The following is a 27500-nucleotide window of genomic DNA, read 5'->3' as shown; positions in this document are numbered from 1 at the left end:
TATTGTAATGGATATGTAGAGAAGATTAATTTCCTCCCAAGAAAGTGTAAACACTCAATGAATATTGTATTTCATGATTACTTTTTTCAGTGAGTACATTTTTATTTTTCTATTTTTTAAAAGTCATTTGTAGTTTTAAAGTGAGCCATGATAGGAAAACAGGTCTGCTTTTTATTTGATAGAAAGTTGTAAGTTTGTAGACTGAAACTAAAAAACAGAAGTCAGTGTATAAACCTAAACGTTATTTTGTTTCTGCTCTGTTTCAGCCATCATGGAGACACATACCAGATACCAAAGACGACTCAATGATCGTATACCGAGGATCGGATGTGAAGTACAGTTGGGAAGACAGCCATCCAAGCCTCAAGGGACATAAAATGTGCGATTATGTCAAAGAAGGAAATGAAACAACAGGTATGCATTTTAGTTTTCTGTACTTTCATTTTGGGATTTTGAATCTTGTTTCTTTTTTTAAATACCATCTTCTTTCATCACATTGATTTTCATGTTTCTGCTTTTGTTTTGTTTTTCTTGTCTCTGCCTTCCATATGATACATCTTTTTTGTCACAGAAACAGATGACGAGGGAGAAGAATGGATAGAAGGTTACGAGCCTCCTGACGGAATCCTCCCAGAGGCCCTGCGTGAGGAGCAAGGCCCCAAAAGGAGAGTCAAGAGACAGCAGGCAGAACCATACAACTTCAATGGGGACAAGACCCGATGTCCGCTGCTACTGGTGGCCGATTACCGCTTCTTCAAGGAAATGGGCGGCTCAAATTACAAGACCACAGTGAACTATCTGGTGGGTTGGTGAATGTTTAAGAATAATTATCCTGTATCCATACTGATATGAGAAATGTTTATTGTTTTAATTCTCTGCCTGAAATAGAAATGTGTCGGGCAAGCAAACATGTATATTTTTTCGGGATTCTTGCTTATTTAATCTAACTGGCATTATTGGTGGTGCTGTTATTGTACTACAGCACTGTCAGTTCAGTTATCTAGCAAGATATAGATTGCTTTCAGATGATCATATTTCTTAGAGGGAAGACACATACATTTCTGTAGGCTTACAAACATTTCACAGAGAAAGTTATTAGACATTTAGGACTACAAACCCACCTAGTAGATATATTACTGCTGGAAGTAGTGTGTGTCAACAACAAATTTCAATTATCAGGGAATTCCTAATGGAGACTACTCTTGTATGAAGTACAGAGGTATTTTAGATACTCAGCTTAGGTGATGTATATGAGAAGCAAAACAAAGTCAAGAGAAAAAAAAAAATAATAATCTCTAGGTAAGATAAACAAATCTGGAAATCTAAGGTGTTCTTTTGTTTTGATATTTCCAGATTAATCTAATTGACCGTGTGGACAAGATTTATGAAAACACAGTTTGGAGAGATGGTGTGGACACAGCCGATTTCTCTGGTATGGGGTTTGTCATCAAGAAAATTTTGGTGCACCAGGAATGGTCTCCTGTTGGTTCCAACCAAGTGCACTATAATATGGAACGCACTTCATGGGATGTGCGTAACCTCTTGGAGGTGAGTGACATAATAATTTGAAATATTCTGACATTAGAAAACTAAGAGGCCTAAAGATCCTACTAGAATATTTCCCATTTATCTCAAAAAATTTAAGAATTCACACTGAGAAGACTGTAAATGCTGTAATCCATACTCCTAAATGTATGTACATATTGTATCAAGATGCATGTAGAATACACATTAGTTTCTCCAGTGTCATTAATATTACTAGGGGGATCAGTTTGTAGGTTATGCTTATATAGATAGTGAACAACTAATTCTCCATTTACTATAGGAGCAAATGATGTCGGCAGTAAGTGATGTTAAAAAATGTGAATGCGTAAAACTTCTTGGTATGGGTATTGTGCTACTAACTCTCCACTTTTCATCATGTAATGGGAGATTTAAGATTGCCATCATTTTTTAGTTTTTTTCAGTCTTTTCTCTTCCTTTGATGGGTGAATTACATTTATTTAAACTTAACTCTTTGGTGCTGTGAAGAACATTATGCTTTGAGGCAATTGTTTGTTTTATGCAGTGTGATATGCTGTGAATATATTAGTCAAAAGTGGAGTTGCTTTTTGTATGCAGGTTTTAAGCTTGATCTGCAACAATCTTATAATTCCTATAATAGCATTTTCAGATACGTATTGGTTAAGTAAGAGTGAAAACGAAACTTAAGATATAAAGTTAAATTGGATTTCCATTTCATAATGATGACAGAATATGAAGAAAAAGAAATTGAAGATCCTAAGGTGTTTTATTTTTTCATTTCTTTTCTGTGCCTATAATTTTTAGACATTTATATATTTTATAACTTTGTTTTATTTAAGGAGGGTGGTCATGTCTGTCTTCGTTGTACATTGTATTCATTAAAAGATAAGAATAATGATCATAAGTTTGAGAAATTTTCAAGAGTATGAATTACTCAGAGGAGCTTGAAATTGGTGATGAATCTGAGAGATTAGAGGAAACAAAAGCAAAATTAACTGGCTCTAAACCTCTTTCCTTGAAGTAGTCTTTTCCCAGAGACAAGATAGCTGAGTTCCTATGGACAATTACATAATGTCTACTGATTGACTAGCATTTGAGCATCACAGTAGTTGATGGGTGGGCATTAAAGGCTGATAGTTCAACTACAAACAGTCACTGAGTCAGCAGCATCTAGTTCATGTTGGTCTCAGGTATCAAGGAATAAAATAAACTCTTGTTCTCTGTCATCCCGATTTTTCCTGCTTCATCACATAACCTCAGTCGAAACAGAAAATTCTTTGTAATAAATGTAATGCAAGGTCTGAGTGAGACTGAATAAGTTTACGATGGTATAGATGAATTTGACATGTTTCAGATTATGTCTTCATCAGAAATACATCATGTATCTCTACTGAAGACATAACTCAAGGCATGTGAAATCTATCTCCTGCATTTTAAAGTTATTCAGTCTCATACATAACTCTTTCTACAGACAGCAAAAAAGGTCACTTATATGCTGTATGTAATTAGGGGTTACTCTTGCTGCAAATGATGTATGTTCATATTCTGTTGTCATTAACTATTTAACTACTTTCCCTAAACTTCTATTTAATATAAAGAGCATCCTGGTGTGTGTTTGGGAATGGGATTGTAGTGAATGCATTGTAGAAATGCAAGTTTTTTTTCTGCTTAAAGTTTAAAGATTTACCAGACTTTATAGGTTAATGCAGCAAGTCTTCATCTTGGCTTGATGGTTGACCTTCTCTCCTAAAGGTGTTTAGCCGAGAATACTCTCATAAGGATTACTGCTTGGCACATCTCTTCACCGACATTAAGTTTGAAGGGGGAATCTTGGGCCTAGCTTATGTAGGATCTCCTCGCAGGAACTCGGTTGGTGGAATCTGCACTCCAGGTGGGTTCCTTGCTCAGGCAACAAGACCAGGTCTTGTTCTGCTTAATTTGTGTATACACAGGAACACACGCACACGCACACGCACACGCACACGCACACGCACACGCACACGCACACGCACACGCACACGCACATGCACACACGCTCACACACACACACACACACAGGCACAGATACACATGTCTGAATATGTTCATGTCTATTTATGTATGAGTGCGTGTCTGTACATTTGTATAAGTGCATGTCTGTGTAAATGCATGTATATCTATTGTCTCAATGTGTTTGTATATGCATGTTGGGGAGTGTGAGTGTGAGTGTGACAGTGAGAGAGAAAGAGTGCGTGAGTGAGTGAGTGAGTGAGTGAGTGAGTGAGTGAGTGAGTGAGAGAGTGAGAGAGTGAGAGAGTGTGAGAGTGTGAGAGTGTGAGAGTGTGAGAGTGTGAGAGTGTGAGAGTGTGAGAGTGTGAGAGTGTGAGAGTGTGAGAGTGAGAGAGTGAGAGAGTGAGAGAGTGAGAGAGTGAGAGAGTGAGAGAGTGAGAGAGTGAGAGAGTGAGAGAGTGAGAGAGTGAGAGAGTGAGAGAGTGAGAGAGTGAGAGAGAGAGTGAGAGTGAGAGAGTGAGAGAGTGAGAGAGAGAGTGAGAGAGTGAGAGAGTGAGAGAGTGAGAGAGTGAGAGAGTGAGAGAGAGAGAGAGAGAGAGAGAGAGAGAGAGAGAGAGAGAGAGAGAGAGAGAGAGAGAGAGAGAGAGAGAGAGAGAGAGAGAGAGAGAGATTGTGTGTGTGTGTGTGTGTGGTTTTCTTCTTCTACATCTTTTTTAGCTATTTCTTTCTATTATTTATTTTTGTATTCTTATACATATACTGCATAGATTTTGTATTTTCTTGTACATGACCTACTTTTGAATACATATGAAGTAGTTCCTTATGTTCTATGAATATGGTTTGTTTTAAGCTTTGCATGAGCTGTGCATGCATGTCTTGCTTTGGTCTTAGTCATTTCAAAGGAGCTGGACAGAGGATGATGTCAACCTTATTTTCAGCAGTAATAAGTAAACCAACCTTTGTCTTTTTTATCTTTATTTTGTTTTGCTCCTTTCATTTATCGATTTGTAAATAGTGAAGGAAGAAAGGGGATTGGGCATGTGTACATTATCAAAATTATTTGTATGAACTGATTACTACTAATATTGTTTTATTGATGATGATGTTGATGATTGCATTGTTATAATTTTATGGCTGTATTTTTTTTACACTTATTTAAGAAAAGCTTTGATTTCCCAAATAATTTTGACATAAGCAGTATCTGACACTACAGCGATACTGACTTTTAAGAGTAAAGGAAAGACGATTTTGCATACAAACTATACATAAGTAGTGTCTGACATTACAGTGACTCTGAGTTATGTCCCGTGTATGTTATTCACACAGTCATATAGTATTCCAAAGCCTCGCCTTAGATTTGGTTCCGCCTGTAGGCATGAGGCATGTCCAATGATTTCCTTTCCCTCATCTTTTTGGGGATTGTAATTCCCTCTGTTGGTGGGACAAAGAAACTAAAATGTCATAGTGCACTTTACTGACTAATATGATGTCATGAACATTCACACATTGTGTACAAGCATGCACATGTAATCAGGCACCTGAAAATGGTGCCGATTAACAAATTTACCATCTAAGAAAATAGGAGAGAGGGGGAGAGGGAAAGGGAAGTGAGATTGGGAAGACGAGAGAGATTGGGAAGAAGAGAGAGATTAGGAAGAAGAGAGAGATTGGAAAGGAGAGAGAGATGTGGAAGAAGAGAGAGAGTGGAAAGGAGAGAGAGATTGGGAAGAAGAGAGAGAGAGTGGAAAGGAGAGAGAGATTGGGAAGAAGAGAGAGAGAGTGGAAAGGAGAGAGAGATTGGGAAGAAGAGAGAGAGAGAGAGTGGAAAGGAGAGAGAGATTGGGAAGAAGAGAGAGATTGGGAAGAAGAGAGAGTGGAAAGGAGAGAGAGATTGGGAAGAAGAGAGAGAGAGTGGAAAGGAGAGAGAGATTGGGAAGAAGAGAGAGAGTGGAAAAGAGAGAGAGATTGGGAAGAAGAGAGAGATTAGGAAAAAGAGAGAAAGAGATTGGGAAGCAGAGAGAAAGAGATTGAGAAGAGAGAGAGAGTGAATGAGGGAGTGATAGGGATATATATATATATATATATATATATATATATATATATATATATATATATATATATATATATATAGAGAGAGAGAGAGAGAGAGAGAGAGAGAGAGAGAGAGAGAGAGAGAGAGAGAGAGAGAGAGAGAGAGAGAGAGAGAAGAGAAAGAGAAAGAGAGAGAGAGAGAGAGACAGGGACAGAGACAGATACAGAGACAGAGAGTGAGTGAGTGAGTGAGTGGGGGGGGGGGAGATAGAGAGAGAGTGATAGGGATATATATGTATGTATATATATAGAGACAGAGAGAGACAGAGACAGAGACAGAGACAGAGACAGAGAAAAGAGACAGAGACAGAGACAGAGACAGAGACAGAGAAAAGAGACAGAGACAGAGACAGAGACAGAGACAGAGAAAAGAGACAGAGACAGAGACAGAGACAGAGACAGAGAAAAGAGACAGAGACAGAGACAGAGACAGAGACAGAGACAGAGAAAAGAGACAGAGACAGAGACAGAGACAGAGACAGAGAAAGGGGCAGAGAGAGAGAGAGAGAGAGAGAGAGAGAGAGAGAGAGAGAGAGAGAGAGAGAGAGAGAGAGAGAGAGAGAGAGAGAGAGAGAGAGAGAGAGAGAGAGAGAGAGAGAGAGAGAGAGAGAGAGAGAGAGAGAGAGAGAGAGAGAGAGAGAGAGAGAGAGAGAGAGAGAAAATGAAAGAGAGGAGGGAGGAGGAGAGATAGAGAAAGAAGGTGGGGACAAATGAGAAAGAGAGACATTGGGTGAAAGAGGGCAAAAGAGGGAGTTTTCTATTATTTTATGCTAAAGGTTTCATGACATATAAATCACTATTTGATAATGGAAGCAAACAGATGTAATGATTATATTATTAGACCATCACTTAACAAAGGAAACTAGTACAAATGTCATATTATATTCAATGATATTAAATGATTAGTTGTATATTACAGTACTAATGTTACCAAATCGTTTGAATATACTTGTCTTTTAGTCATGAAATGTTAGTCAGTCCCCAGCATTAAACACTTTAGTTCTCCGCACCACCAACAGCGGGAATCAAAATCGCCAATTGGGTTTGGTGAAAGGAAACTAGTCACAGGTCATGTATCGTGTCAACAGGTCGGTGGAGTCTGGAAGGCGAATGGTGAGGTATGCAACCTATTCTTAAATTGTGAGATTGTTTTCCTGTATGTTCATGGTGTTTTAGTAATCTAAGGAGGTACAAGATCAGAGCACGAGGGTATGTAATAACAGAATGTAAAATGATATGGATTAGACCCCCAGTGAGACCCCATTCACTAATGAATTGCTGTCTCTTCCCAGTTTTTGTAATCCCAGAATGCTGGTATTATATAATATTTTTTTAGTTTTTTTTCAGCTAATCTGACATGTTTTATATGTCAGATGTATACACTGTATGTTGCATTAACCCTTTTGCTATAAGCATTTTTCACACTTTTTTAAAGTTATTCCTTTAGTTGTGTTACTAATGCATTATAAAAAATGCTGATTAGTATCACTTTGCTAATATAATGTATAGACTCATATATCATACCATAGGTCTAGGAAATAAAGCACATCCTATCCCAGGCTGAACATCTTGAGATGTGGCTCATCTCGGAAGGGTTAAAGTCTCCATGGTAGATTATGAAACATGAGCTAAATGGATCAGCCCATTGTGATGCTTTTGGAAATAGGCCAAGATATGGTTGTAGGTGTCATTTCTGTTACTGATATATTTAGAGACATCATGAAAGCTAATATTAATGTTTTTACTCTTTCTCTTCTCTCATTTTGGCAGAATATTTTAAGAATGGACACACTCTCTACTTGAATTCTGGCCTGAGTTCATCCAGGAACCACTATGGGCAGAGAGTGATCACCCGCGAGGCAGATCTCGTCACAGCGCACGAGTTTGGACACAACTGGGGCTCAGAGCACGACCCAGACCGGCCAGAGTGCAGCCCCAGCGCCAGTCAAGGAGGATCATATCTCATGTACACATATTCTGTGTCTGGTTATGACATTAACAACAAGGTAAAGGGATAAGGGAACTTGTGTCTAGCAAATACTTATTTATATAGATATGTGTTTTATTAGAAATAGCACTGCATAATGGCCATGCAGGATGTGAAAGAACTCTCCTAGAAATTTATGAAGATTTATGTATTTATTTCTTCTTCATAAAAAAGGAGGCATAAGTATTCTTATATGTAGAGTATGTTTATCTTATTTGGTGAGACTGAACAACTGATAGCAAGTATTCAGCATCATAGAGTGCTCTGTTATATTAACTATCTCAACTGAATTTGATCTCAACTGAAACATAAAATCAAGCTTACTTTTTTCCCTGAAAACTAACATAAAATGTATGATAACGGCTCTTAAAGTACTAGTAGCAGTCTTTAATCCAATAACTATGGAAAATAGTCAGTGCACAAGACATTGTACCATATTGTAGCTTGAGAATTAGCACCATCAGAGCCATTAAACTCAAAACAGAGAGCATCCTCCACTGTCATTTGTGTATAGGGGTCATTGGAATTCAAATTTTAGGATTGCTTGACCACTTACACAAAGGTTGAATAAGAAAACAAAACTGATTACAACTTATTTCTCTTGCCTGCAGAGGTTTTCTCCGTGCAGTCTGAGAGCAATTCGTGCTGTCTTAGTAGCAAAATCGTCTCGCTGCTTCACTGAGCCAGAGGAGAGTTACTGTGGCAACCAGCGTGTAGAAGGCCAGGAGGAGTGTGACGCAGGGCTGGTAGGCCAGGATGACTTAGATGCTTGCTGTGACAAGCACTGCAAGTTGCGAGAAAGAAAAACTTGCAGTGACCGCAACTCTCCCTGCTGCCAGGGGTGCCAGTACATGAACCAGGGTGTCAAGTGCAGGGAGCAACAGCCAGCCACCTGTGAGAATGAGTCCAGGTGTCTGGGCACTACAGCAGTGTGCCCCAAGGCTGAGCCTATGGAGGATGGCACTGCCTGCATTGAGAAGGGCCAGTGCCACCAGGGATCCTGTCTGCCCTATTGTGAAACACAGGAAATGCAGAGCTGCATGTGTGATACCAGTAAGTTTTTGTTGTTAGTGTTGCCATGTTAGTTATTACAGGTGCTTTTAGGCTGAATTGATAATTTTTCAATAATATTTCATGAAAAATAAACTATGAGCTATTATCTAGAAATATGTTGGAAGCAAGTCAAATTAGGAGAATGCACAGCAAACTAAATCAGTAAAGTGAATTTATAGTTACCTCAATCAAAATATTTATTATTTAACAACTTTTGTCCATTTTTTAGTAAGTCCATTTGGAAACAAAGAGAAAAATTAGTATTATGAGGTTAACCTCTCTCTTTATAGGTTAGATGCTTGTTTGAAAGTAGTATAACCAAATTCATTAATTCACAATTGTCACTTTCCAGTCGATGACGCATGTAAGAGGTGTTGTCGCAAGACACTGAATGACACCTGCTTCCCTGTCACGCCATTAGATATCCTTCCTGATGGCACTCCTTGTATTCATGGATTCTGCAACAAGGTAAGAAGGAAGGAACAGTGGCTTCGCAATCATTTGTTGTACAAGAAGTTTTACTTCTTCATAATATATTTCCTTTCTTTCTTTGTGTTTTGTATATGAAGAGACCATTTACTGTGGCTTTAGTTCATATGATTTAGTTAATGCTTTGCCTTATGATTGTAATTGTTTAATTTTTAGTTATTATGTTTGGTGTGTTTTCATCTAGCATATTGAATTGTGGAAAGCCATGCTTACAGATTTATATTCATGGGCTTGATAAAAAAGAATATAAGACAACTTTGGCCATCAATCATGCTAATGAAGAAGCAAAATAATATATTTTCTAATACCACTTCAAATTCACAGGGAAAATGTGAAAAGACTGTGCAGGACGTTGTAGAACGTTTCTGGGACATCATCGAGGACATCAACATCAATACTGTACTGATGTTCTTGCGGGACAACATCGTAGGGACAGTCATCATCATCTCCGTCATCATCTGGGTGCCAGCATCTTGCATTTTCAGTTATGTTGACCGCCGTCGTCAAGAGGACTACCGCAAGTATGTCCGTTGGTATTACAGCAATGAGCTTATTCACCCAACTGACAGTGTTCGCATTATTGACAGCAAACGCACGCGGATACATGAGCCTGGCCGCGTCCAGGAAGCTACTAACCGTGTGCTAGAGTCTGGTGTGCGTCCGCACGATCCAGGGACTCGAGCACATGACACGCGAGACCCTCCTGAAGGTGCAGAAAGCCGCCAGACTCTTAACACCCCTCAGTGCCCCCCAGTGTCACAGCACTATACTAGTGCCATGTAGTTGTGCGCCTGCAGATTTCGTTCAGAGAAATGGTGATATTATTTTTTAAGTAAGAGGAATGATTTAGGAAAGAATGAGGGCTATTTCATGTGTCTACCAACTTATAATTGATAGTTCCTGGAGCAACCTGTGTCACTCAGTCCTTTTAGGAATCCTGGCAGGCAGGTTAACAAAGATATTAATACAAATGGCATTCAAAAGCCCAAATATTCAAGACCTTTAGGATATGAATAAGCATTCGCTCTGGATTGGCACATGGATATCCCTGAAAGGGTCATCATCATCATCTGTGTTAGAATAGTTTATGGTTGTGTAGATGGTTAGTGTAATGTCACCCTCATGAATCTCATAATGACCTTGGAGGAGGAGTGTAGTGACCTGTGCCTCTGTGGAAATATTTGTCTTGGCATGTTTTGTTTTGTTTTTTTTTGTTTTGTTTCTTTCCTTTCCTTTTTTTATTACTTTGTTTATCTGCAGTGATCCTACTGATCCCATAAAGCAAAGAATTTTTTTTAACTTCTTCAAATTGTTGATCTCACAATATTTACCAAAGAATGAGCTTCATGTAAGAGACACAAATACAGGTAATATTCATGTACAGACATGTCAGGTACTAAAAAGCAGAAGATACATTCTATCATTACACTGAATGGTAGAGTGATCTCCCTGCTAGAACCTGAAAAAAAAAAAAAAAATACAAAATGATTTGAATAACAACAGCATACATCAAAGACATTCCATCAAAGTTAAACTCTGGAATGATTACATTCCATTTTTCCAAGTATTATATGATTTTGGGCATTATTTCTGGCAATTATGTGGTTGTGATGTTTTATACATTCTTTTTTTTTTTTAATCATTAATTCTTTAGGTAAGTTCAAACCTTATAAATTATAGTTACATATAAGCAGTGCTACGGATACCTACTTAGTTTTGTGTCCAATTAGTTGCTTTCTATTTATTGTCTTGTGAGGAGCTTGACCTGTTCATAGTGTTCAGAGATGGTAAGGTAAGTTTTTGTCTGTTGATAAGATACCATGTATACTACATACATAAATATCTTTAGCTAAGTGGTAGTTATGTACTTTATAGGATTTAAGTTTCACCAGAAAGTGGTGTAAGTTTAAGACCGCATTTGATGCTTCGTGCTTGTCAGTATATTTTTCTTATGTTTTTGAAAGGTCAAATTTACTAAGAGGTTTTCTTGTGGTAAAGGAAGTTCTTTGTTCTGTTTGATACAGTAACTGCATGAAACAATCAACCTCCTATAAGTCTTTTCTTTTGTACATTCAATTGCAAGTAGTTTCCGACTGATCAAGTGTTCTGTCAAAAACAAAAGCTTCTTAATTAAAGGCAGCTCTGAGAGGTAAGGTCTTGCTTGCTGTGTAGATACTTATTGCACCCTTTCTTATGTTCCTTCCTTTTGGTGATAATTATTCTTACTTTTACAGTTAGTTTTGATGTTCTTGCTTTCAGATTTAAGTTTGTATTATTTATTTCTGTTTTCCTTCTGGAGTTCTAATTCTATTTTTTACATCTGAATACCATATACTGGTTCATTGATAGTGTTTATAGAGTAATTTGCCTTTGATAATTTTTTTTTTCTCATGGAAAAAAAAATATCTTATTAACTTTTTTTTCCAGGTTTTGTTGCTTTTATGTATTTCTCTATCTTATTTTTTCACCCTATGACAGTCAGGTCCATATAAGTTACAAGTAGTTAGCAATCCAGTAACTGTAGAAGCTGGATGGTTAGAATGAGAAAACATATTGAGTGCAGTGTGAATGCTCCATAATTTGTTAGTTACTTTTTAATGTATAGGGATGCTATGAAAAACCATTTTTCTTGAGGAGTGGGGAAATCTTAGGAAATATTTGTTTTTGAAAAGATCTTCATACACATGTGGTATATTGTAATGTTGACTTTATGGACCTAAACAGACAAAGGATTAAACAAATTGATTCAAAGTTACCCAGATTAAACACATGCCTTGTGTGATCCATAAGAACAGTCCCTTGCACCTGTAGCAATGTTAAAGGGAACACAGATGCATGTGTGTCAGACAGATGGGGTGGTAATAGCTAACAGACTGAGGGTATGCTAATGACAAAGGTTTTTGAGAATATCACCAACTTCAGTAAACAGAGCTGTCCATTTCAGTGCAAGGGAGAGTGAACTTGTTAATGCATGTGTGTCTTTCAACCTGTATATGTGAAGTATGCTAGTTTGCATTTATTTTTTTGTGATTGACATTATTTCATAAGTGAAAAACAGGAAGGAAGAATTTAGCCCTTTTTCATGGACCTGACTGACTGTAGTGCATGACTTTCTTATATTACATTCATTTGTTGTTTAATTATTTACATTTTCATTGTATCAATCTTGTTATCTGACATCTTCTGTCTTCAGGCAATGTGAAGAATACAGAGCCTTTGTTGAGCGCTGGAAGAGAAGAACTGCTGCTCATGGTTTCCCTAGGCCTAAAGTAGCCAACACCTCCTTTATGGATGTAGTTGATGATGCAACCAAAAGTCTTCTCACTAGACCTTCTGAGTAGCTGTAGCACCATACCTCACTATCAGAGCACCTGCATTTGGCTTTATCGCTGTGATTTATTTTCTGAATTTTGAGTTTTACTATTCCTGCATGATGAATTGTTACATATTTATGATTTATGGAGTTTGTGTATCTAGATGTTATTTCTGGAGTGCATGCATCGCAATGGGGTAAAGAGTATACACATTATTGCTCATGTAGTTACACACTAGATTTTTATGTGCAAACACATTTAATGCATAATACTCCCCTACCCCAGCCTTTGCCATTTCCTTGTTCATTGAGTTTTCTATTCCACACTTTTTTTAAAAACACATTTTGCACCGTGTCTCAGAAGATATGTTTCTGAAACTAGTCGACCTTTATTAGTGCAACAATTCTGACAGAAAACGGTATAGAAGAAAATGCATAGTGTAAAGGTTAACTAATCTGAAACATATCTTGTATTTAGTCACTGACTAGTCATGAATTTATCTACTATTGTAAGGTTTTGTTGAATGCAATACTGTGTCTTTCAGATTATAGATGTTATTAGTTGATTTTGTTTTTAACAATATTTCTATGTGACAAAAAATATTGTTTCTGTTGCCTCACGGTATTGATTTTCCGAGGTAGATGGTTTTGAAATTTGCTGATCTTTCTTTAAAGTGGGCCCTTTGTAAGAGTTTCTAGCATTGTAAAGTTGGCCACTTCACCACAGAAAAGTTGGGTAAGACTGGAAAGAATATATTCTAAAAGAAACAAAGTGAAAGGGAAATTTGCTATCAGTGTATATGAAGTATGCCGAGCTGTAGTTATTGATTGCATCAGTCAATATAAATCAGATTACAATCTTGTATGAACATAACCATTTGTCTAGATGGGATGAAATAAACATCTGGTTGAATCACATTGATAATATATGTACCTGCATAATTTATTGGTAACATACGTTTTGTGTGTGTGTGTGTGTGTGTGTGTGTGTGTGTGTGTGTGTGTGTGTGTGTGTGTGTGTGTGTGTGTGTGTGTGTGTGTGTGTGTGTGTGTGTGTGTGTGTGTGTGTGTGTGTGTGTGTGTGTGTGTGTGTGTGTGTGTGTGTGTGTGTGTGTGTGTGTGTGTGTGTGTGTGTGAGAGAGAGATGATTGATTGATTGAATGGAAGGATAGGATAGGATTAAATTGGATAGAGAAATAGGATAAATGGATTGTATAGATAGAAAGAGTGTAATTCAACTTGATGTTTATTCAGACCTGTACTCCAAAATTTCACTTTACCTTCAATAAAATTTCATGAACCTTTGCTTGATGTAATTTTAATTAGTAGCCAGGCAATAATTCCATGTCCAGTGGGAGAAATATGTGTTATCTGACATGTAATTCAATTGAGGGAAGAAGATTGAAGCTGCTGATGTTTCCAGTGCAAGCCAAATTTACTTGCAATAGGCATGTTTGATTGTACAGTTAATATACATTCTTGAACTACGTGATTTGACAATAATGCAGGAAATATTCAATGTATTTTGATTTAGCAAATGTTTTCTTTGTGCACAACTTGGTGAGAAATGGTGATTTTACTTTCTCAAATACATAAGTGATCCAGTAGTGGTAAATGGTATTTCACTGTTGTGTATTCACTCAGGCCAAAAAAGTGTATTCATTGTCAAGGCTGATATTTAATGTTGATGGTGAACAGTCTTAAATATTTTATAGAATCTTTTCTAATGGTGTTTTGTAAGTGTACAGATGTAGCATTAATGAATTTTTACCAGCTTCGTGTATTACTGTCACAAAATCCGTTAATCAGGCCACACCTTTTATGCTAGTCGTTTCCCAAACAAACCTAAATAAAATGGAATATCTAAATATCTTTTATTTAGATCCCAGAGACATGTTTCGGATGTATCATATTTTTACATTTTGCTTTCACATAACCAATGATAATATTAGTGCTTACATTTATGTTGACTATGACATAACACTGTCATTACTGCTGTGGCTGCCACAGTGTCCTTTTCAACATGGTAAATCATTTTGGAAAGTACAGTTCTCATTGCCTTATTTCTGACATATCAGCTTTTCCATCCATAGCAGACAGTGAAGACAACACCTGTAAATAGGTGTGGGATGACAGCAGAAAACCATACATCCATGTGGAGAACATGTAAACTATAAAAGAGAAAAGGTACATAAAATACTTTTTAAAAATCATATTCAACTTTCTCTAAAACAAAACTTTTAATGCAACTTGCAATTTGTTTTGCATAATGAGGGGAATCCTGTGGGTAAAAATTATCTTTAGCTTCTAACAGCAAATATGCAGAATACACAAAATGGGTATAACCCATTAGCACTGGATGATGTGATATCACGTCATGGGAATATTTTGCTCCCATTGGATAATGTCCTTTCACACGATGATTTCTCCCCTAAAACATATGTTTTACATTATGTATGTATGTAATCATAGGAGTTCTTCAGAGTACTTCATTAGTTTCCTATTATGTTCCCATAATGCCTTAAAGGATCAATTCAAACCATCATATACATCCAAATCTTTAATAAATTCTATCAGCTTTATTATATACTGTATGACAGTGTAATATACTGACAGATGATCTCTCATATAACCTTTATAATTATCAGTCCATACTGTCAGCCTCTAACATTTACAGAAATAGCATCCACTGATCTTATTATCCACACATTTTCGCCCAATTATATATCAAAATGTGAGAGAATAATACAAAATCAAAGATGCAGTCACAAGAGATTAAAAATCCTATCAGCAATAAATAAAGATGAAAATAAGTATCTAACAAAAAACAACAGTAACAAAATTACGTAAAGATATTGGAGCCTTGCGGCACTTTGCGAATTCAGTTTGAATACAAACTTTTTATCAAACCTTATATACATACACATATGTAATTATAATAAAATCATGAACTGTCTGTTAAAAGTAAATTTTGTTTTGTTTTGTGAATAGAGATATGATTTAACCACATAAAATGGTCTACGGAATGATTAAACTACCATAACCTAATAGGGAGAGGTGTTAGGTATGTAACCCTTACAAATGTTAAGGGCCAACAGTATAAGCTTACCAAACCCAATAATAAACTAATCCTAAATCAATGACTAGCTTGAAAAATGGCAACTAAAAATTGGAGAGAGTTGCTATATAAGTACAATGCCTAGTAAGTTACATCTGAGGGAAGGACAAGGATTGTTTATGTCACTGAAAACGCTTCTTTGATTCTCTCCTACTTTAGCCTGTGCCAGTCTGACCATGCTTCTGTTACAGAGATAAAAATAAAAATAAATGCAATATTTACCAAAATGCTTCTCCTTTACAGTACAGTGTACAGTAAATTTATAAACATCCCTATAAATGTTAGAAATATAATGCATTGCAGCTGTACAATAAAATTGTAAAATACTTTTTTCTGTACATGACCTGGATAGCCTGTGCTTTTTCATGTCTGCATCTGTGTAGTATTCAAAAAATAAATCTTTTGGCACATCAGTTACAAAAGCACTCTGAAACACCCATTATAATACTAACTGTCAGAAGTGCTGACACTGACCCATGGGTACTTTCAAGTGCATTTTAGAAAATGATAGAGGTACTCCCTTCACAGTACACGTCATCATATATGAAAAAACTAAAACCTCAGAGAAAGATTACTGCTAAATACCACTTGTTGGTCATTCTGCTATGAAGTGTTAAGATGAGTATATAGGGTAAACAACACAGTTAGAATTCCTAGGAGTGTGAACCAAGCACTTCAAACTGTTGGTTGGGCTGGTACACAGAGCATAATCATTCTTTGAGAATTTCTTGTGTCTCTAGAGCCATCTGGTCCTATAATCAGCATCACTTTTTTTCACCATAGATGTAGTAATTTCCAATCCATTTTTTAAGTTAAAAAATAATAATAAATATATTCCTCTTGAAAAACAATGTTATCTTTATTTAGCACTAAGTTGTCACTTGTGTTTAACATCATACATTTATTCATCAAAAATTCAAAATCTATTAACTAATAATACTGTGTGTAAGTGAAAGACATATGGAATGTTACGTATCTTGGGGAATGAACATTTTTTTTTTTTAAATCAACAAACTATACAGGTTCATACATTCATTACCTAATCTTTGGCTGTTTCTCCCCATAGCTAAATTCCTACAAATCCCTCCAAACCAATATTGCTTTAGGTTCAAGTTTTCCTCTAAGTAATGGCAAGTTTCTCTTTCTTCCCATTTAACCTGATAACAACAGGGTGGTCTTGGCTCTGCCCTGTCTTAACACTGAGGTATTTCAAGTGCGCAGGCCTAACGCCTTGGGTTATTTGCCCACTCTGGCCACAGCCAACTTTGCTCGCATGATCACCTGGTGTGCCGGCCATACAAAAAGCTGTGATGTGATATTATGTTCTCGGCAGCAAGTGTTACCACCACATATCACGTCTCCCAGCGTTAACTAGTTAAAAAACAAAAATCTGGAAAACTAAACCCTTTTGCAGAAACACGGAGCTATTATTTGAGCTCAACCGATATACCATTCAACAGATAAATATTCCAGAATATATTTCCATAGAAAGGGTTGCAATACAGATGTACAGGGATATTAGTTTGGCTTCCAGGTAGCAAATGATGGTGGAAAGTTGTAAAATCTAAATAAACAACTTTATATAATTGTGTTTTTTTCCTTTAACTTCTACTGAATCTTATGCCATTGCATGCTTATAAAACTACATTCTTTCAAAACTACAGTGACAATGTCAGTCAATATATCAATTCAAAGTAGCCATCATTTGAAACTCACTATGGACTTTCATAATGACAAAATAGGAATTAACAAAGTTCAATTTGATTTCTTAACCTTAGCCACTTGGAAAAGTTTTGTCATAATATATATGAAATATGAAATATCAGAAACTTTCATCTCCATATCATTTAGCAACATCACTGTATTAAAAACAATGCAGTTTCTTTGAAAAACCTTATATCACTAAAACTTGAGTCAAATAAATGCTTAGTCTTACTAGAGACGAATGAACTGAAGTTTCAGGGGTAAATAAGGACACCATAAACAAACACACACACAATCATACATCCTCCAGTTCAAAAGCTTCCTAGTAACACTATGTAGATTAATACTATATATACCTAAATCCAAAACCCAGATTCATAAAAATGATCAAAATCATTAATACTTTAACCTCACCTAAAGCACAGATAATAATATTTAGCAACAAGTAAAGACGTTTCTACTTCTTTTACTTCTAACAGTAAACTCTTTACACCAGTGATTGCATAATTACTGAGAAATATCTGCCACATCAACAGCTAGGTCATTTGCCGCTTTACACCACTGGTGATCACCTGACCCTTGGGGGTTAGCAAAGGTAGTTATGAGTTCAAAATTTCAAAAGGCCCTTGCATGAAATGCATAAAAACAAGGCTGCTGGAAATAGAATTTAATTTTTTTTCTTTCTTGTTAACCTTTCAAATAAAGGGTAATATATGGCAACCTCATTCATCGTCTACACAGTCACCCAAATGATAATACTACCATTTACTGAACATATTCTATCTTAGGCAACCCAAAGCATTATGATATTAGTGACTATATATAACTAAATTGGCTTGTTAAGTAGACAAACCTTTCCAGAAGTTGGGGATTATGAGAAAATTGATTTAAATAAAAGGGGTCCTCGGTATGCAAAAGCTGGGAAACCACTACTCTACATCATGAGACAAAACAGATAAGAGAGAGAGAGTGAGAATCTGGGTGTGAATTCTCTTGAAAACATTGCCTCAATTTACTTCTACAAGCATCTTTTGTGTAAGCAGTTACAGGCACTACAAAAGATCTGCAGGGTTTGCATCCATGGGTCCTGTCACTTCCCATATAGTAGCTGCCAATCGGCGTGTGTGTTCCAGGACACAAGGAGATGTTGCTAGGCCAAGGTGAATGCAGAACAGTTCATATACACGTAGCCGGTTTGGGTCCATTCCGGGGAAGGCACGAGTGCAAAGGGAGCGGTAAAAGTCTTCACACAGCACCCCGGGCAGTGGGAGAGTCTCACTGATGGTCTCATCAAGTTCTCCCGGTTTCAAAGGGTTACCACTACCATCTTCGAACCAAAGGAAATATGCATAACTGAAAGTTGTATCTTTCCACATGAGCGAAAGATGACCTTTTGCAAGGTGTGACCGTGCAAACTCTACCATCGACCAGACCCTCGCAACTGTCAAGGCTCTGGCACCATTCTCTGACACATCCAGTTCCTTGTTGATCTCCCCTACTTCATCTGTCATCAGTGTTGGGGACGTCAATTGATGACTGGAACGATCAACATACAAGAAATGGACTAATCCTGGAAACTCTTCTAAATACTTGTTGATGGTTAGAGCCGACCGGCAGCCCAACGTCATATTTCTAAGTGCTTTCACTTCTAAGAAATGACAGTAGTCTGCCATGCGATCTGCTGCAACAGCAACAGCTGACTCTACCAGCTGTGCTGAACTGGCAGAGCTGACAGCCAGACATGCGGTACGCCAGGCTGCACGTGTCGTCTCCACCAGGGAGGTGAGAGATGCATCCACTCGGGTCGGAACTTCAGGGTCTGATGCATTTCGCAGCCAATCTTCCACTCCGCTCTTCTTCGCATTCTCCCATCTGTAGTGCACCTGTTTCCCAAAGTAAATTGTCATCAGAAACATTTTTCTCATTACCATTAATTTTTCTATTGGGATGTCAAGATTCAATTCCACAATAAAATAGCATAAACAAAGAGCTTAACATATAACATCACTTATATCTAATACTGTGAGTCCTTCCTCTAGTCTGGGAAAAATTAAGAGCTGTCTATATGTGCCAATCCTTTAACCCATTAACAACAGGCTGTTTAGGCTCCAGATGGTCAAAACACTGGGATATTTCAAACACGTAAGCCTAACGCCTCAGGATTTTTGCCCACACTGGCTGTAGCCAAGCGCTATACGCCCGATCACCTGGCGTGCCGGCCAGGAGAATAGTCACGATGAAACATATCCTCCCTGGCGGCTGATGCTGCCACCACTTGACGTGATATCTTGTCACCCGTCGTTAAGGGGTTAAGGAATATTTGAGGCTGCAAGCCCAAGTAGTGAGAACATGAGGACACATGGGTTGGGAGGAAAATGGCTCTTTTATGGCTGCAAATGCTTGTTCACTTGTCATTCTCTATCTATTCAATGGCTGTCTAAACAGCCACTTTACATGAAAGGCCAAAAAGTCATTAGATTACTGTACTGAAATAAAAAATTATCATTAGTACATTTTTACATATTTGTATAAATATATGAATTCATACAATACCTGTTGCAGAGCTTTCTCTACTCGTTCTGCTGCCTTACTCCTGGGAATCCTCTTAGCCAACTCCAGGGATTTCCTCACTGCCGTGTCACAGGCATCCAGGATCAATTTGCCACGACTGTTCACGTTGCCAGCCAGCATTTCCTCCAGGCCTGTTAGCAATGTGATGAGCTGCACTGATAGCTGTGTGCGGTTGATCTGTAGTTTAAAATTAATCTTAATATGGTTACACACAATATATATTACAAATATTCATACAGTTTTAAGTTTCTAAATACTTCATTAAACCAAAGACTGCAACTCTATGTATCCTGTAAGAATGCATGCTGCATATACAAATAGTGCAACCATATTTGTTATTTGAACAATGGCAAAAAAAAGTAAAGATGTTTTAATGAAATCTTTTGACTATCAGAACACAAAGCATGATTTTTTCTTCATAAGCACCAATTCTTTACATAGATTTATTAGCATACACACAATAACTGATATAACGGTGACTTATCTAACTAAATAAAAAACAGAAAAAAAACAAAATAAACACTAAACAGCCTACATTTAATCCAATTCCTTCCCTTATTTCAAAATACTCAGACCCTACACTTATGGACATGTATCCTGCCTAAATGTATCTCAACCCCTACATACCACTTGACTAGATTTAGCTCTGGGGCAAAAAATGGTGAGGTTACTCTCAATTTTTCATACCTCCCAGTCTCTGTTCTACACATTGTCTCTCTACTGCCCAGCAAACATTGGACATTATTATAAAGAGAATCACATTTTCTTTTGGGTAAAATCAATCGCTACCAACTCTGAAGATCAAAATTACTGTTCAAGAAATATCAAAATTGTGGCATCATTGTGGCTGAAATGCAAGGATTGATAGGTACTGCTGTCTTCAGGGGGCCAATGTTTTTGTTTTATTTACCGTCAGTTTTCATATTCTTTAAAAATAGTTATACGAGATCTATCACATTTTATATTTTTTAGCATCTTACTCAAATTCTTATTATCCTATGCATAAGTTCTTTCCTTCTTTGCTATAATCTCCCACTTTAAAGAAAATATGATGATGAAGTCCCCTATTCCTTGTCAAAGGGAGGGACACAATGATCCCCCTCTTGGCCCAGATAGCCTACAGTTGAAAAAGACAATCTCTCAGATAGAAGGGGAGCTGCCATGTTATCTGATTCTTGGTAGGGAAGTATGAAAAAAAAATTGAGAGATATCTTTAAAATTGACACAGCTCAGGTTATGTGTTGTAGGTGAATACAAAACAGCATGATATGCACATGTGAGTTTATAGGTTAATACCTTAAGTTCAGTTCATATTGCAAAATAATACTGAAAATCTTCTGCAACAAATGGATTAAAAAATCTAAAATTTGATTGAACTTCCATAGTGAAGGTCTAGGATTTTTTCCTAATGTAATCAATTTGACTTTCTCTGCTTCTCTGTATGTGTATATGTTCCTAACACTCAAGAGATCTTAGGCCCTCCAATCTCTTCAATTTCCTCCTTTCTGAAACACATGCAAGTGACATACCTCCGACACAATCACCAGAGCAAGGCCATCCGACAGGGTCTCATAGTGGACCACATGGGGTGTGAGATGGCAAACTTCAGTGTGAAGGAGTAAGACACTGCTCCTGATTTTTCCTTCTTGCTCATCTGTTGAATTAATTACTCTTTTTTATTTCTGCAAAATACTATATCTAGCAATGTTATGAATTATAAGGAATTTCAGCTGTTGTGTTCCTCAAGCTAAAGCTTACCTTCAGTAAGTACTGCATGTCTTCCTAGTGAAGGTGTGCTTGGGATACTATAAAATTCTCCCGAATCACTACTATCCACTTCTATTCCATCATCATCTTTTCTGTGATCTGCTGCCTCTGAATTCATCTCAGTATCCGTTTCAGTCTCTTCCCCTTCTCCAAGCTCCTTTACATGGCTTGCTTCCACAAGAAGATTAAGAAATAGAAGGTCTGAAGCACTTAGTTCCTGCGCATTTCGACTGTAAGAGAAAGGAGCCAGACGTTAATGTCAGTTTCACTCTTGCGACCCCAGACCATAGGTTTTCTTGAGAAATTTTTGGCTTCTGTCATATTATTGTGTGGCCTGCAGAAAGAAAAGCCCAAGCAGCTGTCAGCAGTCACATGACCAAGACACACAATCAGATTATGGATGAATGCTCATGTACTGAGACTCATATATAGCCATTTACCTCTTTTACTTTTTAACATGTTTTAAACAAGAAATCTGACTATTTGCTAATATAATACAGAGTTACAGTAAAGAAAAGTTCTATATCATGAGGGGAGACACAATAGATAATTACAAAAGCTATAGGAATCACCATTGTATAAAATAAGTGAACTAAGCTTGGTATATCAAAAACTGTTTGACCATAAGAAATTTGTGAACATCAAATTTGCCTTTTCTTTTCTCCCATCTCTATACCTTTCAATATCATGACTATAGCATCTAATGTTTTTCATTCTTCTTTCTGATACACTGCTTAACCCATTCACACTGGCTGACTTGCTATCACGTTATGTGGCTTTTGGGTCAGATGCCGGTGATGAGATATTTGGTCAAGGCCGGTGCGCTTGGTGAGCAAGCATACAGCGCTCGCTCGCGGCTAATGCGCCCGTGAATCCCAAGAATGGGTTAACAGCATATCAAGGAAAAAGTCCATATACATCTATATATCCTGTGATAAACACTGAGTAAAAACAAAAAACACTATTGATTTACTTAACTTTTAAAAAAAGACAGGTCATGTCCATTGTATATATCACAGTGAAATTATTTAAAACTATCTTTTTAGTAACACTACTGAGACCTACTGCCTGAGATACAGGCTAATTCCAGTACATTACTGATGGAAATGTGATGTAATAAGAACTGGGATAATTACTTTTTGGAAAAATGCCCTCTAGCCCTAAACACACAAGTCTCAGTATACGTAGAGCAAACATCATAATTTACTGAAACATATTAGTTTCAGTAATTAGTTATTTTCCAGTGCTTGAGTATTAATGACATGCATGGATAATGCATCTTATTGTGAAAAACTAAAATAATTCCCTCAAAGCCAAAATCACCCACCAAGCTGAAGGTCAAAATGTAAAAGCAGGCAAGACTGGAGAATTTCTGTTTCCTCACTGTCCTTGACAATGTATAAATTATAAATAGGTCATCCCTCAGTGACAGTGTTGTGCTCGAAGAAAAATGACAAATATTGGAAACTAACACCACATACCATTAGTCGAATCAAATTTCAGTCATTAGTTACTACCAAATATAATACAAGCAAACAAAATGCATCAATGTTATATCATAAGAACACCTATTTCAAGAGACTCCACTCACCTAGAATAGAGGGCCAGTAACTTGTTCCTAACAAAGAACATGGCATGACATGGGGTGAGTTCTTTTGCTGCCTTCATCTTGTCCACCACAGAAGCCAGAGCCTTGACTGCTGCAGCAGAAAGTTCGGAGTTAACCACAAGCCTCTCCACAGCTTCCACTAAGTAACTTTGCTCACTGGAATACAAGCGCTGCCATGCCTCCAACAGGCTATCCAGTAGTGCACTTTTGGTTGCACTGCGTTTCAATCTGCCAATAACATAACAGTATTTCTAGTTATAATTTTATAGGAGAGAGAAACTATAAATTCTACTTCACAAATGAGGATCATGTCATAGGTAAGCATGTCCCTTTACTTTTCACTAATTCATAAGTACATGCCAAGGAGTAATAGCTCCTGTTAATACTTAAGATATTAACTGCATCTTAACAAGACATGTAACATTCAAAGTTTATAAAACATACAAGTTACATGTCACTGCAATTCAATACTTACATAGTAACACATGGTCCAACCACCAACTGAACCATACGTATTGTCATGCTGATAATGCGCTGAAGATGACATTCTTCTTGATGTCCAACACCAACAAATAAATAACCAGCATACTGAAAAAAAGCACACACATTTCTCATATTGACTGCATGCTCTTCCAAACCCCACTCTTCATTTATCATTCTCTTGTGTGTTTCAATACTGACTTGTGAAAATTTACAATGTGGTATCTACCTTCACTAATGCAATAATTACTCATAACTATATTTGAGAAAAGCACACACCTCTTGGAAAACCACTGTCGTCCCATCCTGGCAGGAGACTGAAGTGTACGGATTGTTGAACTGCGTGGACATGATGCGCTGTGAGGTCACCAAGGGGGAAAAAATCTGGACCACAATGTTGGGATCCAGTTGGGACATCTGGAACAGGGCACTTGTTGAAAGAAGACACCAAGTGTGCAATGAGTGCAATCCTTAAGAAAACATATAAAAATAAAAGGGGTTTACAATCATACCACTGTTAAATTTGTTTCTAAGATGTCTTATTAGCTATGGATATTTTTTGCATACCTAGTTGGAATTTTCTAATCTTAGAGTAGATAAAGAATTAAGAACTTTTGCTTCTGCATTACTCTTGCCCTCAATAATATGAATTATTCACGCAAAGTGTTGCCAACTCAAATGCCATCTGATCATATCTTGTAAAATGGTACAAATAATACAAGTCATTTTTGTGCTTGTCCTTATTTTGTGTTTCATGTATTGTGAGACTTACATGTGCCATCTGAATGGCTTTTCAATGTTGTAGTAGACTACAATTACAGCATAGGGTCCATTACAGCTCATTATGATCTTTATACTCAATTTGATACAAGAATTACAATTTTATGAGAGGACTAAAAGGAACATTTTTTGTTCATATTTGTGTACTTTTGTAAACAAATACAAATGAAATAACAATCCCCAATTAAGATAACATGGAGAGATGGGGAAGGGAAAGGAGAACTATGCTTATGACTGCAAGTGCCACAGGCACATTGAGGACACTGCACATGGTCTGGGTCATGGGCACCCTTCAAGGCTTTCTTTCCTGCTGGTGCTAGGTGAGAGTCAGGCTATCTATATTAGGAATCTCAAACTAACCTTGTTTTGGTGAATATCCTGACAATTATAGTTGGTGTAATTGCAATTTCCATCATCTATTGCTAAATAGAGTTCTCACTCCTAATGTAATAAAGAAACACAGTGATTTACTCTCTCTTTATGTCAAACATACCATGACAACTTATCATTACATATATCATAATGCCCTTCAGGCCAAAAAATTCTAAATCATATATGTCATGACACCCATCTGCATTGAGTCAACATCTCCCTTGAAGCCCCTCATTTGATTCTATAATAACTGACATATTATCATATAAAAGCACTTCTGCAATTATTCCTCCCTACCATTAATATACAGGAAAATGAAGTATTCTAGTGCTTGAACATCTATACATCATATTAATCATGTGTATCTGCACTCTTTGGGAACCTTTCTCTTTTTAAAATACTTATAAGAGGTGATATCTTATGGCATGAAGTCAATCGCTAGCTTTTCCAAGAACTACAAAACATTTGTACATCTTTCTATCACTTATAGGAAAATTCTCTTTAATTTGCCTAGTAATGAAAACTACATCAGATGATTTTTTCCAGCATGTATGTACTGAAGCAAGTTTTCTGAGTATTTCTCCAACCACTCTTTGTATAACTCTTAACATGTAAGTAACTTGATTATGTTTATATGTTTCCTATTCTTTCATGACAGTACATAAATATGAAAAAAAGCTACTTTTTGTTCTCCCATAAAACAGCAATACATCTATCGCACTGACTATAAAGAGATTAATAAGCTGATATGGACCTAAACTACAATTTTAGTCAACTACAGCATTGATAGATTTGTGATATGACAGATATGTCTCCAATTACAGCAAAAGATACAAAAATTAAAACACAAAAATGTCCAGAGCTTTACAATGAGTGGCTAAAAGAGAGTGAGAGAGTTAATATGCATATGATTGGTTGTTATTTGTATATTTAATAACTCCTTCATCTTCAATCTGTAACAATAATGTCAGAGACAAACAGTATTCTAGATTGCTGATTGTTTAAATGTGGTTGGTCCACACACCAGAGTGGTACAACGTCATCCAAGTGCCAAACTGAAGGTGCCAATTGTGGTCCAGTCATATATGTCCTATACCGGTTGATAGCTGTGAGCAATTATTTTTTTTGGATATTAATCCATTGCGTACAGGTGTCATGACATACATGACGTAGGAACTTTGGCCTGACGACGGCGTCATGACGTATATGACGTTCGGGGATTTTTTATCACTGTGCTATTTTATTTTGCTATGAAAAAGGAGTGTGTGTGATGGCTACTGTAGTCATAATTACTATAATTACCGTAACATCGTGCTCGCTTAACGTCCAAAACCTAGATGGCACCACTTTTTCCTAGCACCAGCAGGAGAGAGAGCCTTGAATGGCACCCATCCACGGTCTCTAGCAAGCACTGTCTGTATAGAGCGATGGCACACACTAAGTTGATGAACTCTTGCTCTAAAGTATCGCCGATGAAAGATGTGCAGGCAAAACGAGAAGAGGAAGGTGACTCAATCCATACCCAGTGTCTAAAATGTGCTCCTGTGCCAATATGGATGCCTTTCACTGTGGCACTCACAGTCATAAGCACAGGTTTCATTCCTCTTCCCTACCTCTTCTTGTTATCTTTATTGTAGGTGGTTATATGTTTCGTATTCGTTCATGACAGCGCAAAAATGCGAAAAAATAAAGTTGCCTTTTGTCCTCCCATAAAACAGCAATACTTCTATCACATTGAGTATAAAGAAAATAATGAGCTAATATGGATAATATACTACAATTTTAGTCAACTGCAGCACTGATAGAGCCTGTCATGTGGCACATATAAGTCTCTAAACTCAATAAAACACACAAAAAAATAAAACACAAAAACCACTCTAGTTTTACATTGAATGACTGAAAGAGAGTGGGATGATTCAAATTATATTGCTTCAAGCGGTCTCTCTCTAAAATAAAACCTATCCTGGAGGCTGGGCAAGCAAATTTATCTCCGTCTGCAATGGGTTAATGTAGGTTTTCTCTATTCATTTGCAAAGAAAGTAATAAAATCTTCTGCTTTATAAATGACATTCCTTTCAACAGTATTGAAAATAAGGAAATGTCATAGATACAAAGTTTCTTCAAATCTATGTAATTTACCCTCCTGGGTGATGGTTTTCAAGTGGCAGGATCCCTTCGTCATTCATTAGAACTTTTCTAAAACAAACCTAATGGAGGTGACTTTTCATAAATTCTATATACTATAATAAAAAAAACGTAACCAAAGACATGGATCACCTGCATCATCTCTTCTCTCGCATCATCTGACCGAGAGAAAAATAACAAAATACCAAATTAAAGCCCTTAATAAAATTTTAAAAAGAGGTTGGAAATAACAGGAAACGTCTTTCAGCCTTCTGCTTTCTGTTTCACATCCTGGTGATTGACTGACTAAATGACCGAGTGATTGCTCGACTTACGGGCTGTGGTTCCGCCAAGTCCTGCTCCTGCAGGAGTCCCTGCGAGGCTGCCATCGCCCTCACATGTCGAACGAACCTGTGGTCGCACCGCAGGTAGACCACGTCGTTCAGTTGGTCGAAGATGAGCACGGCCTGCATCTTGCAACTTGCACTCAGCTGTGGCTCAACTCTCGACGGCAGGTGCTATGGGTCTC

The 27500-nt window shown here is 37.1% G+C and overlaps 2 protein-coding genes across 3 annotated transcripts in view; one reads left to right on the top strand and one right to left on the bottom strand.

Moving 5' to 3' along the window:
• Positions 1-14314, top strand: part of LOC122247615 (ADAM 17-like protease) — a 21449-nt gene extending 7135 nt beyond the window's left edge. The window contains exons 5-13 of one of the 2 annotated variants that reach the window (XM_043007023.2): positions 267-414; positions 572-801; positions 1354-1548; positions 3277-3415; positions 7375-7610; positions 8203-8644; positions 8997-9112; positions 9458-9654; positions 12327-14314. In XM_043007023.2, the coding sequence (XP_042862957.1) occupies positions 267-414; positions 572-801; positions 1354-1548; positions 3277-3415; positions 7375-7610; positions 8203-8644; positions 8997-9112; positions 9458-9654; positions 12327-12474 (1851 nt within the window). In that variant the 3' untranslated portion in view covers positions 12475-14314. Of the gene's footprint in view, positions 1-266; positions 415-571; positions 802-1353; positions 1549-3276; positions 3416-7374; positions 7611-8202; positions 8645-8996; positions 9113-9457; positions 10065-12326 lie in introns of those variants that run through there. The other variant, XM_043007022.2, reaches the window with a different exon arrangement.
• Positions 14315-14993: 679 nt separating this feature from the next.
• Positions 14994-27500, bottom strand: part of HPS1 (Hermansky-Pudlak syndrome 1 protein) — a 12590-nt gene continuing 83 nt past the window's right edge. The window contains exons 1-8 of the mRNA XM_043007024.2: positions 27307-27500; positions 23975-24112; positions 23691-23803; positions 23198-23443; positions 21598-21836; positions 21369-21493; positions 19822-20016; positions 14994-19151 (exon numbers count right to left, since the gene is read on the bottom strand). The exon at positions 27307-27500 is cut by the window's right edge and continues 83 nt beyond it. Of these exons, the coding sequence (XP_042862958.1) occupies positions 18321-19151; positions 19822-20016; positions 21369-21493; positions 21598-21836; positions 23198-23443; positions 23691-23803; positions 23975-24112; positions 27307-27444 (2025 nt within the window). The 5' untranslated portion in view covers positions 27445-27500 and the 3' untranslated portion in view covers positions 14994-18320. The remainder of the gene's footprint in view (positions 19152-19821; positions 20017-21368; positions 21494-21597; positions 21837-23197; positions 23444-23690; positions 23804-23974; positions 24113-27306) is intronic.

The sequence above is a fragment of the Penaeus japonicus genome, unplaced genomic scaffold, assembly GCF_977035675.1.
Source record: "Penaeus japonicus unplaced genomic scaffold, GWHDUDI00000001_assembly GWHDUDI00000021, whole genome shotgun sequence".
NCBI lineage: Eukaryota > Metazoa > Arthropoda > Malacostraca > Decapoda > Penaeidae > Penaeus > Penaeus japonicus.
Note: the sequence above shows the minus strand (reverse complement) of the source record. Positions and strands in the feature narration are given on the sequence as shown.